The sequence below is a fragment of the Papaver somniferum genome, chromosome 6 (assembly GCF_003573695.1).
Source record: "Papaver somniferum cultivar HN1 chromosome 6, ASM357369v1, whole genome shotgun sequence".
Classification (NCBI taxonomy): Eukaryota; Viridiplantae; Streptophyta; class Magnoliopsida; order Ranunculales; family Papaveraceae; genus Papaver; species Papaver somniferum.
Genome location: NC_039363.1, coordinates 88395832 through 88410204, shown reverse-complemented (window position 1 = coordinate 88410204; position 14373 = coordinate 88395832). Strand labels below are relative to the sequence as shown.

Genomic DNA, 14373 nt, shown 5'->3' with positions numbered 1-14373 from the left:
CATGCCAACCATGCCAGCCGCACCACATGTGCCAATGGCATGCTGTGCCAGCCACATCTCCACGCCAAGGCATGCCAAACCATGCCAGCCACGTCTCCGCGCCAAGGCATGCCAACCATGCCAGCCGCACCACCATGCCAGCCACGTCTCTGCACCAAGGCATCCCAACCATGCCAGCCGCACCACATGTGCCAATGGCATGCCGTGCCAGCCACATCTCCGCGCCAAGGTATGCCAACCATGTCAGCCGCACCACTTGTTCCAATGGCATGCCAACCATGCCACATGTGCCAATGGCATGCCGTGCCAGCCGCATCTCCACGCCGAGGCATGCCGAACATGCCAGCCATCCCAACATGCCAAAACCATGCTTGACGCTGGATGCCAAACGAAGGGTTGCAACAATCAACGACCACCCTTTCATATGAGATACAGATCTCAGCCGTCCAAGTTCGCCATCAAATGCATGGAAACTTGCGGCCCAAAGCCAAACATCACGGTTTTACCAAAACCCTAATTTTGGCTGCGCCTAAAATATGCCAACGCCATGCCGGCCCTAAACCATGCCGCTGGATGCCAAACGAAGGGTTGCAACAATCAACGACCACCCTTCCTTCTGAGATGCAGATCTCAGCTGTACAAGTTCTCCACCAAACACATGGAAACTTGCGGCCCAAAGCCAAACATCACAGTTTTACCAAAACCCTAATTTTGGCCGCGCCTACATTATGCCAAAGCCATGCCGGCCCTAAACCATATCGCTGGCTGCCAAACGAAGGGTTGCAACAATCAATGGCCACCCTTCCATCTGAAATGCAGATCTCAGCCATCCAAGTTCGCCACCAAACGCATGGAAACTTGCGTCCCAAAGCCAAACATCACAATTTTACCAAAACCCTAATTTTGGCTGCGCCTACAATATGCCAACGCCATGCCGACCCTAAACCATGCCGCTGGCTGGCAAACGAAGGGTTGCAACAATCAACGGCCACCCTTCCATCTGAGATGCAGATCTCAGCCGTCCAAGTTCGCCACCAAACGCATGGCAACTTGCATCCCAAAGCCAAACATCACGGTTTTACCAAAACCCTAATTTTGGTCGCGCCTACACTATGCCAAAGCATGCCGCTGGTTGCCAAACGAAGAGTTGCAACAATCAATGACCACCCTTCCATCTGAGATGCAGATCTCAGCCGTCCAAGTTCTCCACCAAACGCATGGCAACTTGCAGCCCAAAGCCAAACATCACGATTTTACCAAAACCCTAATTTTGGTCGCGCCTACACTATGCCAAAGCCATGTCGGCCCTAAACCATGCCCCTGGCTGCCAAACGAAGGGTTGCAATAATCAACAACCACCCTTCCATCTGAGATGCAGATCTCAGCTGTCCAAGTTCGCCACCAAACGCATGGAAACTTGCGGCCCAAATCCAAACATCACGGTTTTACCAAAACCCTAATTTTGGTCGCGCCTACACTACGCCAAATCCATGAAGGCCCTAAATCATGTCGCTGGCTGCCAAACGAAGGGTTGCAACAATCAACTGCCACCCTTCCATCTGAGATGCAGATCTCAGCCGTCCAAGTTCGCCACCAAACGCATGGCAACTTGCGGCACAAAGCCAAACATCACGGTTTTACCAAAACCCTAATTTTGGTCGCGCCTACACTATGCCAAAGCCATGCCTGCCCTAAACCATGTCGCTGGCTGCCAAACGAAGGGTTGCAATAATCAACGGCCACCCTTCCATCTGAGATGTAGATCTCAGTCGTCCAAGTTCGCCACCAAACGCATGGCAACTTGCGGCCCAAAGCCAAACATCACGGTTTATGCAAACCCTAATTTTGGCCACGCCTAACCGTGCCAAAAGCATACAAAAGTTGCAACCATACCGCTGGTTTCCAAACGAAGGGTTGCAACGATTTACGGCCACCCTTCCTCCTGAGATGCAAATCTCATCCGTACAGACCTGTCATCAAATGACTCATGGTAATGTCTTGGCTGCAATGCTAACACTCTGGTCACGACACCAACCTGGCTACGATGCCTATTTTTCGGTCACGTCACCAACTTGGCTATAAACGCCAAATCCTTTGACCACGCCACATGTAGCAACATGCTACACGTTTTCCACGAAAACATTTGAGACATCAACACATGTCACAAACTGGGGGATGCTCATTAGGGTATTGTTTGGCGGTTTACAGCGTGCGGCGTACACTACGCCCGTTACAAGAAAGTGTCATAAGAATGAGTCGGTTAGTAATACAAGGAGTAATGGTGAAACGTTTCTTTCATTATGGAACATCAATTCCAGGTGTTACCAGTTACCACCTCCTTCCACTTTACTCAGCCGTTTCCATTTCTTACGAGACCAGAGTACGTTTTGTTAGCACTTGTATAAATAGGTCTTACCTATTTCCACCAAAGAAAAGTTTTGGTCAGGAGCATACAACACTCAGAAATCACTTGCTAGCTTTCCCATCTGTTAACTTTCAGTTTCTGATACAAGTCAAACAACCACTCTTCCAGAATCAATTATTCTGGTCTCAACACTCTCTTCGCTTTAGGGTTTAGATTGATCTCTCGAATCTAAAGTACTCCCTTGCAGTACATTGTTTAGGGTTTAGACTCGTTTCTCACCCACAACACAAGAAATTACCGAAACCAGCAGAAACTGTTTTCACCCTCAAACAATTGTATATGTATGAATTACAAGGCTAAATTTAGGAGTATCACAAATCTAGAAATTATTTGGACTTTTAGTAAATAATAGAATTGCAACAAAAACTTTCATTTTTGTTTGTAAGTATGAAGCTCATCTTCAATCACCTTTGACAATATCTACAACAAAAATCAAACATTACCTCCAACATCAGTAGTAACAAAGGCAAGAAACAAAGGTTTTCAAATTTTCATATTCACTTGTTAAGATGAATTTGAATAAAAATAGGCCAAAATTTGTGTGACAATGGTTAACGAAATATTAGCTGAAGAAATGTGTTGACTAGTCAGAGAGGAGGAAAAGACTAAAAGTTATCTTGATGAAAAACTAACAGAGCTTCGTCTCATCGAGTAACAAAGTAAAAAAATCATATTTTATGAGGGGATAAACCATATATGCATGCTTGTTTTTATTTATTCTTAACAAATTTATAGTATTAAGGTTGTTCAACTAAACAATCGGTACAAATACAGTTGATTCCAAAATTGGAAGTATTTGTTGCATTCATATATGTTATCCAACATATGTTTACAGAATCTGGTAATTGTTCTTGACCGTTCTTGAGTGATGCAGAAGTTTTTTCATATTAATATTAAAAGACCACACGTGGTTTCATATAGGAGCATATTAAAATAATTTGTTCAGCTAGGCTAACAGATGTTTACAAAATCCGATAATTGTTCTTAACCGTTGTTATATCATTACAGAAGAACCTTAGAAATAACAAGAACTCGACATCAAGAATGTTAAAACTATTAAAAATTAAAAGAAACTGAAAAGTAAATACCGGCTTTTCCTCTGCCTAGGTAGAGATATTTTCAGGCTTCTCGATCCCAAAGAACATTTTTAAAGTTACTTCCCGATCCCGAAGATTTAAGGGTTTGAATAGGAGAATCTGGAAAGCCGAGGTATACTACTAATGGTTTTGCTTAACCTAAACAAAAGATCCCTTGAATGGTCGTATGTAGATAAAAAAGATCACAAAATAAACAAGGTGTTCAACGTCCAACCTTTTACTTTTGATTATAAAAGAAAAATCAATATAATGTGGAATAACAAAAGTAAAAGTGACACATGCTTTTGTCAGCGAGGAGAATTACAAGTGCAGAAACCCCTTGGGACCTAGTCCAATATTGAATACTCACGGAATTAAGCCGCTACACTCTTATCTATTATCACATTTCGGCCTAGTATAGTTGAGACAAAATATACTAACACTAACTTACCCCGCTTCAGTAGTATCCTTGCACCTACAACTAGTTACTAGCCAACACACGTAAAACCCTCATCAGATGTCCGTCATTGTTATGGAATTTCTCCCAACTGCATCGAGAAGGTAATTCTATCCGGTTTCCAACCTAACTAACGACTCTTTTTAGGTATCAAATCAATGCAGTTAAAGGGGCAAAATGTGTGATTGTTAAAGCTCAGTGTTGATCAATGTAATGGCAAAAGTTTTAATCAAAATGAAGTTTTTTGGTTAATTAGTAACTGATTAATTCCCTTATTACTAGCAAAGACGGTAAAAGAACCAAACAAACATTTGCCAAACCCTGGTTGACGAACACGACAAATTTTCATTTCCTTTTATTTCGTAAAAACTATGCAACTAAGAAACTGATCAATTATTCAGAGACTGAAGGAGTACAACAAACCATTTATTAGTTGTACGTCGGAGTACAAAAAAGACAATGGAAAATCCTGAACCCTTAACTCTAAACCAGGTAAAATATAAAAATCCGAACTGAGTACATATAGCCTGTGTGGATACTAGAAGCTGAAGTGCTCTACTTCTCCTAAAACAGAATTCATAAGTGGGTTTTTGCTTTACAAAAATTATTATTTTTTGCTTTCAGAAGTCACTTCGATTTTTTATTTTTTTGATGTGCGAAAGTCGGGTCCATGCCTCTACCCGAATCCAGGCAGTCGGACTAGCCCCACCGCTAGACCAACCCGCCAAACCCAACTATATAACTATAGTAATACAAATCTTTACGGTGGGGATTGAAACCCTGACTTTCTCTTTATTGAAGTTGATGGAAAGGCATTGAGCTATAAGTTTGGACCCACGCTGAAATTGTTTACGCAAACTAATTTCTGAAATTTTTGTTTCCAGAAGTCCAAAAACGATTTCGCTAATATCATCCAAACATGCTAATAATGTTTTTTTTAATAGACAAAGTGTCTTATCGGGTTATCCCTGGACCAGAGCAGATTTGTACTTGCAATTAGGGGTAAGCATGGGCGGTATGGACCGGTTTTCACTTCATCCGCATCCAATCCATAACATTACGGATTTCAAATTTGGCATCCGCATCCAATCCAACATCCAACGGATGCATGGATGGACGGATTGGATACGGATAATCCAATGGATTTGTTTTAGTTAAAATTTATAATAAAGAAAATAAAACCAACACAAATGACTCCTTATAGAACCTACATATCATATATATGTATATACAAATATAAAAATATCATGTACAACACCGCAAGCAAACACCTTAAGAATTCCTAAATGATCCATAGTATTTTCTAGAACTATATAAATACCATTAATTTAACGGATATGGATGTCCACGGATTTTCAAAGTTGCTTCCGGGACCGATCAATAGTTCATTGAATTTCAAAAATTCCATCCGCATCCAATCCATTAACGAACGGTCCGGACATCTACTCGCAAATGAACGGTTGGTCTCGGTTAAATCCGCGGATTTGCGCCAAATGCTCACTTCTACTCGCAATCAAGCATATCGGTATCGAACTTTAGGCCCAGAAGTATCCAACGTTATCCTCCAGTCTCACTCACACGGTCAACAAAAAGCGACAAAAGGACGCGTATTGCACACTGGGCGCATCTTAGAAACCAGCCTGGTTTCTGCTGAGTCTTTTATCAAATCAAAGAGAGAGACAGAGGTGACGAAGAAGACGAGGGAGGGAGAAGTAAAATAAAATGAGAGAGGAAGTTATAAGCTCAGGTGGTACTAACACTGTTGATGCTTTGCTCATAGCTAGGTCATCTTCACCTCCTACTACTCCAGCTGCTAGGTATTATCTCATTTCTTCTCCTTTTTTTCTTTCTTTAAACCCTAAAATTTGAAGATCAGAATTGGGTTTCTAGGGTGTGAGAACACTGCATCTCTGGTGATTTCGACATGTGCTTGTATGTAATTTGGTTGTTAAAGTTTTGTTTTTGAAGCTCAATTTCTACTGTTTAATTGGGAAAAACTTAAAAGAGTGTTCTTTTTAGGTCAGTCGTTGAATTTTGTTAGGAATTCAGTGAAATTTAGTGATGGAAAGGGACAGTGGAGTGGGGCGATAATTTTTTTTTTTCAAGTCCTTAATTGTATGCATGGAAGGATTGTGGAGACTGGAGACTTTTTATACTATTTTAGCCGAGGTTAGCTTGTTTCAGGAGAGTGAAACTAGAGAGGCAGTATGAGATAGGAGAGTTTTTTTTAGTAAAGTTTGAATATTTGAGTTTACATATTTTCAATTTGTATGGTATGCAACACTGGTGCATGCAGACATATATTACTTTAAGGGAAACTATAAAATCCTTTTGCTTTTATTGTTTTCGTTTATCTAAGTGGAATTTCAGTTGCTAAATGCACAAGTGTTTGCCCCTGAAGTACCAATTTTTCTTACCAGTGCTAGAAGGTAACCATCAAATTAGGCTTAAGAAAGTGCAGACTGTAGAGAATTCTTAATGCGTATGATAATAGGAATTCCGAATGCATGTGATAATAGGAAATTGCAAGAGAGTCAAGAGACAAATTAGGAATATTTTGCTTTCTTGCTTAAAAAGTCTTGGAAACAAACTGAACAAATTTTATCTGGACATCTAGTTGTAGGATTTCCGAAGAGCATCTTACAGTGAGATGCATTCTCCCAAATTAAACAATTTCAAGTGATGGAAAATTGACATGTCTTGTGCACTTGATCTTTATCAGTTCAGCTGGAGCATCCTCACCTGCTGTACCCACAAATGTTGGAAGTATAGACTGGTTTGGTCAAGGACAGGGTTCCAAAGCAGGCTCTCTATCTTGTGGTGGTTCACAACCATACAAGACTTCCTTGAGCACTAGTGCTGGTGGTTCTGCTCTTGGATCATCTCAACCTTCATGCAGACCGTGGGAGCGGGGGGATTTGCTTAGGCGTTTGGCCACATTTAACCCTTCACACTGGTCTGGAAAGCCAAAGGTTTGAGCTACATATTGCAGTTTCATGTACTTATACCATATTATATCTAAAATAGTATATCGTTTATTTCTTTGTTTCTTTCTTATACTGTAGAATGCTCATACTCATTTTTGGTAGTTGTAATTTTGTTGAGTGTATCAAATTATGTGTATCTGTTGCGTATATACAGACTTTATTGGACCTGTAAATACTTCCGTCAAAAGTAAGCAGGGAGGTATACATTTTTGGCCTATGTGTAATTGCAGTATGCTGCTCTTTTGTAGTAAATTTTCTTAGGCAAGAGCATTATTAACGGCTTATATCAGGACCTTTGGCAATGCCTTTTCTTGTAAAACATAGTGTACTGAGCACATCTGAGACGTTCCTGGTCCTAAAGTTTGAGCTTTGTTTACCTGTTTTTCTTTGCTTAATGAAGTCTACATTGGGCTTGTACTTACAGCTCATGGTCTTGCTTATTATACCCCTATGAGTAGCTTTCTTCTTTTTAATCTTATACTTACACGTAGTTTACTTCTTGGGATTGGGATGTTGTGCGAGCTACTGCTGCTATACTGCCATTAGTAGGGTACATGCTTGCTTTCACCATTAAATTAAATCAACTTCGTATAAAACATACACTCATGCAGTCTCGATTTTTTTTTAAATGGTGATTTGAGGTTTAGCTAGAGTGTATTAGTATGAGGATCTACGCAGCAAGGAGACTATGATGGGTCTCTTTAACTGTGTGTGAACTAGTATCCTATTTACTCGTTTACGGTTATACCAAGTCGCTCAGATGGCGTGTCAGTGCATTTGCACTAAATCTGTCTGGTCAAAAATCCTAGGCAGCCTTTTTGTATTGGTTTTAGGCCTAATCGCTAGGTTGTACAAAATTGCCATTGACTCTGTATTTATCGTGGTTTCTTTTGCAGGTTGCTAGTACATTGACCTGTGCACGAAGAGGTTGGGTAAATGTAGACGTTGATGAAATTGTGTGCGAGTCTTGTGGAGCGAAGCTGAGCTTTGTTTTTTCAGCATCTTGGACATCAGCTGAAGGTGAAGTGCCCTGTCTTTAAATATGGTTTCAAGTGGGTAAGGTATAGCCAGAGGGTATTTTTCTTTTTCCACTACATAGTGGTGTGTTACTATTTGGCACTATCTACCTGATAGTGCCCGTCCACAAGAACCACTATTTTTTTTTTGTTTAATGAATCCACAAGAACCACTATTATTATTATCTCAAAAGTGAGATAGTGGTAACTGGTAAGTTTTGCTCAATGCTTGTATTTTCGGGTTAAGCTCATCGAGAATCAGGTCTACTTGGTGGGCTCAGGAGGATCCCAGCTTAAGTTGAAATGTGACTTCCTTAACTGGTTTCACTATAATCCATCAAATGGATAGATGCCTTTACTAGATCATTGGACATTAATATTTCTTAGGTGTCAAAGGTAATGTCGTTTCCTTAATTTTGGGTTTTCTGGAAAATGGGTTCTTAGACAAAAGATTTCTGGTGGAACTTGAAAACTTGGAAAATTTGCTATTAAAAAGGTTTAAGTTAACATTTTTCATTTCCCGAGATACTCAAATTTCCGGATTTGATATTTCATTTTTTTATCGTCTGAATCCTTTTTCTTGCTAGAGACACATTCACATCTATTTTCATTCTCGTCCGGAGTGGTGTGATTGGTGTTTATAATCTTGCTAACTTTGGTCTTTATTCATTCTTTTGATGAAGTTGATAGTGCTGGGGAAGCTTTTGCCAAGCAGCTTGATCTTGGACACAGGGTCTCGTGTCCTTGGAAAGGAAACAACTGTGCTGAAAGCTTGGTTCAGTTCCCTCCAACGCCCCAATCAGCCCTGATCGGCGGTTACAAGGATCGATGTGATGGACTGTTACAATTTCAGTCTCTTCCTGTTATATCTGGATCTGCTATTGAACAGATGCGGATTTCTCGAAGCTCACAAGTGGACCGCTTTCTATCGCAGTCACAACTTCTATTATCTGTGGAATTGGGTTTCAAGTCAGAGAGCATCCCAGGAACCCAATCCTCGCGAGAAGAGGTTCCTGCTGTCTATTCTCTTGTGAGATGCTTTTAACTCTTAATTCTTTGTGAGTTATATTTCTCGGTAGTCTATGCTAACTAGTTAGCTTCTGCTGTCTATGCTCACTGGTTACTTTTCGCTATCGTCCCGTTTGATAATTTTTTTCTCGGCAGTCTCAGAAGCTGATAAGCCTATGCGGATGGGAAACCCGATGGCTTCCTAATGTTCAAGACCTTGAAGAGCATTCTGCTCAGTCGGCTAGAAATGAATCTTCTTTTGTCCGCAGTAGAGACCGAGCAGGGCCCTCTCATGATGCATGGTTTAGCAAGAATGCAACTTCTGCTTCTGCAAAGAAAGACACTGGAAAGAAGAAAGCATCAGCTCTGGAGTCTAGATGTGAATCCCTGTTGCCTATGTTGGATTGTAGCTTATGTGGTGCCACTGTCAAAATCTGGGACTTCCGTACTGTTCCCCGTCCTTCTCGTTTGGGTTCCAACAATATTGATACCTCAGAAATAAGCAAAAAGATGTCGTTGGCACGTGGAGCAAGTGCAGCAAGTGGAATCAGTGGATGGGTTGCTGACGGCTTGGAGAAAGAACAGATTGAGGTCCGTGATGAAGCGGCAACAAATGAGGTCAAATCGCTATCAAATGCAGGTGTTGATTTGAATCTTTCCATGGCTGGTGTTTTACCAACTACTTCTCAGTCAGCAGTTGTTCCTGTAACAGAACACAATCAAGATGGTGCAGGTATAGGAAGGGATCTAAGAATAGGGCAACCTTCAGGTAGTGAGGTTGGAGACCGTGCGACATCCTATGAATCACGTGGCCCCAGTACTCGAAAACGGAGTTTAGAGGGAGGTGGTAGCACAGTTGATAGACCACCACATTTAAGAACGCAGCAGGCTGATAGCGTAGAAGGAACTGTGATAGACCGTGACGGTGACGAAGTAAATGATGGCAGGCAATATTCAGCTGGGCCGTCTAAACGTGTGCGTGACTTCGATTTTGATACATACCATTCGCCATACATAAGAGATTCATCTGGTGCTGGTCCTAGCCATACAATAGGTTTCGGTGTAGAAATGGATGTGAACAGAAGTGAACGGTTCAACCAAAGGCATGATCAAGTTGTTGGCATCTCATCGGCTAGGGATTCAGCACGTGCATCTTCTGTAATTGCAATGGATACAATTGGTCATGGCACGGACGAAGATTCTATGGAAAGTGTGGAAAATTATCCTGGTGATGTTGACGATGCTCACTTTTCTTCTCCAGCTATGTATAAGAACCTAGACATGAATGATGCTTCAGAGCTCAACTACAGTAATCAGGCACAACAAAGCACTTGTGTCCAACCGGCTGCTGAAAGAATTGCCCAAGAAATAGGTGTCAGCAGCATTAATGACAGCGAGGAAATAGTAAATGCGGAAACAGCAACTGTTCATGCACGTGACCGGTTTAGCTTTGGACTTAGTGTAGGAAGTGTTGGTATGGGTGCTAGTCATGAGGCAGAAATTCACGGGACCGATGCTTCTGTTCACAGAGGAGAGAGTGTTGTTGGTGACGCTGAACCTGTAGCTGAAGTCACTGAGAATCAAGGGCAAACAGGTGAATATACTCCGGATCCGGGGTTAATGGATGAGTTCATTCCTGAAATGATGGATAGAGAGGATCCTCATGGTGATAGTCAAGATGTGATATCTCGATCAGTTGGAAGGGAAGATAGTGGATCTAAAGTTGATGGTTCAGCCAAGGCTGATTCTGTTGAAAGTGGTCAGAAAATAAGTCAAAGCCACAGATTGATTCATGGTAACAGTGCCCATCATTCCCTTTCTTGTGATGCTGCAGTATACTCTGCTTATGAAGCTTCCAAGGGAGAGGTGACTCAAGCCGGCAAAGCCTCCCTTACCGATGATTGTGCATTCACTGAATATATGGGTGCAAATGGAATAGGTAAGTCACGTTCACCTCATTTTTCTCTTTATGAGGCTGATATTTTTTTTGATCCAATCAACGTTCATGTTGATTACCTATGTTTATTTTTAAACCTTTAACTAACTTAAATACCGCTAGCAAGAAGTTTATATGCAAAAGTCGTAATACATATAGCTAACGAACACTTCACTTACTACAAAGTGAAGTGATAAAAATCAATATCAGTGAACTTAAATATCATCAAAGAAAATACTGTAAGTGAGTTTTTTTCACTAGAGAAGCAAGTGATATAGGCATCCATCTTAATATGTTGCTACACTAAGTGCGTGTAGTTTCTAGCTTGTGATAAGTACAACGTAAACGAACCTCGAATATTGTTTTGTTGAGTAACACTTGATCGTTTTGCAACTTTCCTATTGTTAAAGGTCCTGGTTATCTCAACCAGCGAGTTGTTTCGTATACCTTGTGCATAACTATATGTGTTGTCAAATGTATATTTCTGGTGCTCTTTGAGTTAAAAGCTAGCCAAATTGATCTGTCCTTGAAATAATTACCAACCTATGTCTTGCTTCTGTTTGGTAAAGCCAACTTGGTCTGTACGTAAATATTTTATGTTGAAATCACTTCCAAGTCTACTTCCGTACTTTTTCTTAAAATTACTTAAATAGCATTTCGTAAAACTTTCAGGGCCACCAAATGGGGAAAGCAATTATGAAGAAGCCATATCATTTGATCCTATTAAGCATCACAATCGTTGCTGTCCGTGGGTGAACGGAAACGTTGCTGCAGCTGGCTGCAGTAATAGTGGCATTTCGAGTTCCAGTTTTGGTACTTCAGCTCTGTGCGGGTGGCAGCTGACGTTGGATGCGCTGGATGCCTTCCAGTCACTAGGTCATATTCCCAATCAAACACCACAGTCTGAGTCTGCAGCATCTCAGTATAAGGTTTGAAATTACAAATATCCTCTTCGAGAAATTGCTATTAGTTTGTAGAATTGTTGTGCACATGCTACTTTAGGTGGACCTGCCATCAACCATCTATGCTTAGCTAGGCTTACTTCTGGAATAGTAGTTGCTAAAGTAATTTTGCCTACATTGGTCCAACGTATACTAGAGGCTGGCTTTAAATCACAGTCCAGCAATCAAAGATTGATATTACCCACTTCAGATTCTAACTGCTGAGAGTGCTGATTACGAGATACTCAGATGAATGTATGACAAATTCGGTATCACACGTTTACCGAGTCATCCTTGCCCTTTTTGTCAAAAGTCGAATTTGTGGAGGTTTTTTTTTTTGTGTCTCATCATCTGTTTGGTATAAAATCATGTGGTGTAAATATCCCCGAAGTACCTAAAAAGTTCATCAATAATTGTGATCTATCTTTTGCTGGTTTACGATGCATGTTTTATGCAACTTTTTGTGTAAGTGTGAAATAAGACATATCATAAATGTGTGAATACTTGAGAGGGCCATAGCTGCGTTAAAAAAAGACATACCTCATCTTTGATCTCTATCGTTATTTTATTTGTTGAACCTTAACAATCTCTATGTGGATAATTGCGTCTCCGAAGAAAATTCTTTGGCTGTGAGTTTGAGGGATGTAGTTTTCCCAACTGCGACCCTTAGATTTGTGTAAGTGGTCTTATATTATATGACACTATTTTGATCTGGTTTCCCTATGTAGTCAAGTCTCTTGACATTGAGTAGTTCTTGGGTGAAGACAACTTCTTGGCATTTGTTTCTCAGGTCATTTAGTGTAATATTAAGTTGTCGCTTCAAGACATCAACGAAGCACCACAAACAAGCTCTTTTTATTTTATTTTTATTTTCTTAAGATAATTTGTTTTAGTGTTGTTGAGAAACCTAAAATTTACTAGGCCTTGTTAACTTATTTCTGAAGCAGTTAATTTTTTTTTTCTTGTTTGTTGCCAAATTTGCTATCTGGTGATCCTATCTAGTTATGATATATGATTTCAATCATCTCTGGCTCAACTTCGATTCTCTCTTTATTGTTTTCTATTTAGTTATGAGTTCAAGAGTGACTTGAGATTCTTCTTTCAGGATGACCACATCTACCCGAGCCAAAAGCTGTTGGCACGACATTCAGCAAGCAAAAATCACGGAAAACATTGAGATTAGATGTTAAGATGATGGTATGTTTAAATCGAACTGTCATTTAAAATAAAATGTACAGTGAACGATGAGTGTTAACTCTAGAAATGTTAGTCTTCTGTGTGATGCACATTCCGAATTGGATTTATATCTTGCTGCTGCAGAACTTAGCTCAATATTGGATTAACTCTGCTGTTTTGTTGTGAATCATGTTGCCCAGGTGTATAATTTGCATGCACTTGGTGCTGCTGGTTAATGTTATTGGGAAAGAAAATATAATTGCTGTTTCGGTGGCAGACAACATTGCAAATGTGGAAAGGCAATAACCTTGCATTGTTGCAATTTTTTTTAATGTTTATTAAGGATTCAGGTATCTTTCTTTAAACCTTCTTGTTTATGAGTGGTTCTTTAAGCTTCTCTAGAACAGCAGCTATTTTGGTTTTTAAAGAGTTGATATGTAGATTGAGCAAGTGAGTATTTGTCAAGGCATATTGTAATTTGAAACTTAGTGAACCATATACAAATGTGACTTGATTCTTATTCTCTGTTAGAATCAGCAAGCGATTTGATGCCAAATTTTACAATGCTAGTGCGTTCCCATGGAATTGATGAATAGTAGTACATGAAAATAGTTTTGTATATGTTTTCCGTTGTGGTTTCATGAAACAGCAGCATTAGAAAATTTGGAAAGTCGGTTACTGTCCAGGAAAATAATAGTTTTCACCTTGTTATTGGAAAGAACACCCTCATTTCAGAATTACCTCTTTCTTCTTCCAGTTTCAATATATATATATATGCCTGTAGTAAGATGTTTTTTGTTCCATCTTTTTTACCTCATACTGGCTCTTTAAGCCTAATCTCAATACATTGAATCATCAGAGTATGTGTATCACTGTTGGCTAATGCCATAGAATGCCAATAAAACTTCAACAGGCAACATCTTGCTCCTGACGCGCCGAGGAGCACAGCCCTTAAGGCTGTCTTTTTTTCTCTTTTCTTTTCTGAAGTCTATGCTGCAGCCACTATAAGTTCTTTTGAATTCATTTTTGTGTGTTGTCTATTTACTCTGTTAATCTAGACTCATGCTTGACTTAATAGTACTTCGTTCTTGTTTGGTTGATGGAGATAATCAAATTAGCTTTTCTTGTAATAAGAGAACACTCAGTGGAGTCTGGTTTAGCCTTTGGGATTAGTCAGAAACAATATGATTTATGAGTGGCAACCTCATCAAATAAAGGATAAACATAAAGTAAGTGATATTTAAGAGTAACATAACATAGATGGATGGGACTACTCAGAGAGGAGCGAAGTAAAGCTCCTTTTGCAGTGATTCATGTTAGCATATCCTTCAGATTGTTCCAATGATTTTTG

At 40.1% G+C, this 14373-nt stretch overlaps 1 protein-coding gene and 1 pseudogene across 1 annotated transcript; both read left to right on the top strand.

Moving 5' to 3' along the window:
• The window catches only part of LOC113291025, a 169349-nt pseudogene that overhangs the window by 115208 nt on the left and 39768 nt on the right, over window positions 1-14373 (top strand).
• On the top strand, window positions 5618-13586 carry LOC113288323. Its single transcript, XM_026537331.1, has 8 exons — window positions 5618-5775; window positions 6681-6930; window positions 7842-7965; window positions 8645-8991; window positions 9126-10908; window positions 11578-11834; window positions 12952-13043; window positions 13223-13586. The coding sequence occupies exons 1-7, from the start codon at window positions 5681-5683 to the stop codon at window positions 13021-13023; spliced, it is 2928 nt and encodes a 975-aa protein (XP_026393116.1). The 5' UTR covers window positions 5618-5680; the 3' UTR covers window positions 13024-13043; window positions 13223-13586.

What these genes read in the sequence shown, in the direction of transcription:
- LOC113288323 (XM_026537331.1), top strand. Translation starts at nt 5,681, where the DNA reads ATGAGAGAGGAAGTTATAAGCTCAGGTGGTACTAACACTGTTGATGCT. An exon ending in ACTGGTCTGGAAAGCCAAAG is followed by an intron (nt 6,931 to 7,841) that starts GTTTGAGCTACA and finishes TTTCTTTTGCAG; the next exon opens with GTTGCTAGTACATTGACCTG. An exon ending in TATGGGTGCAAATGGAATAG is followed by an intron (nt 10,909 to 11,577) that starts GTAAGTCACGTT and finishes TAAAACTTTCAG; the next exon opens with GGCCACCAAATGGGGAAAGC.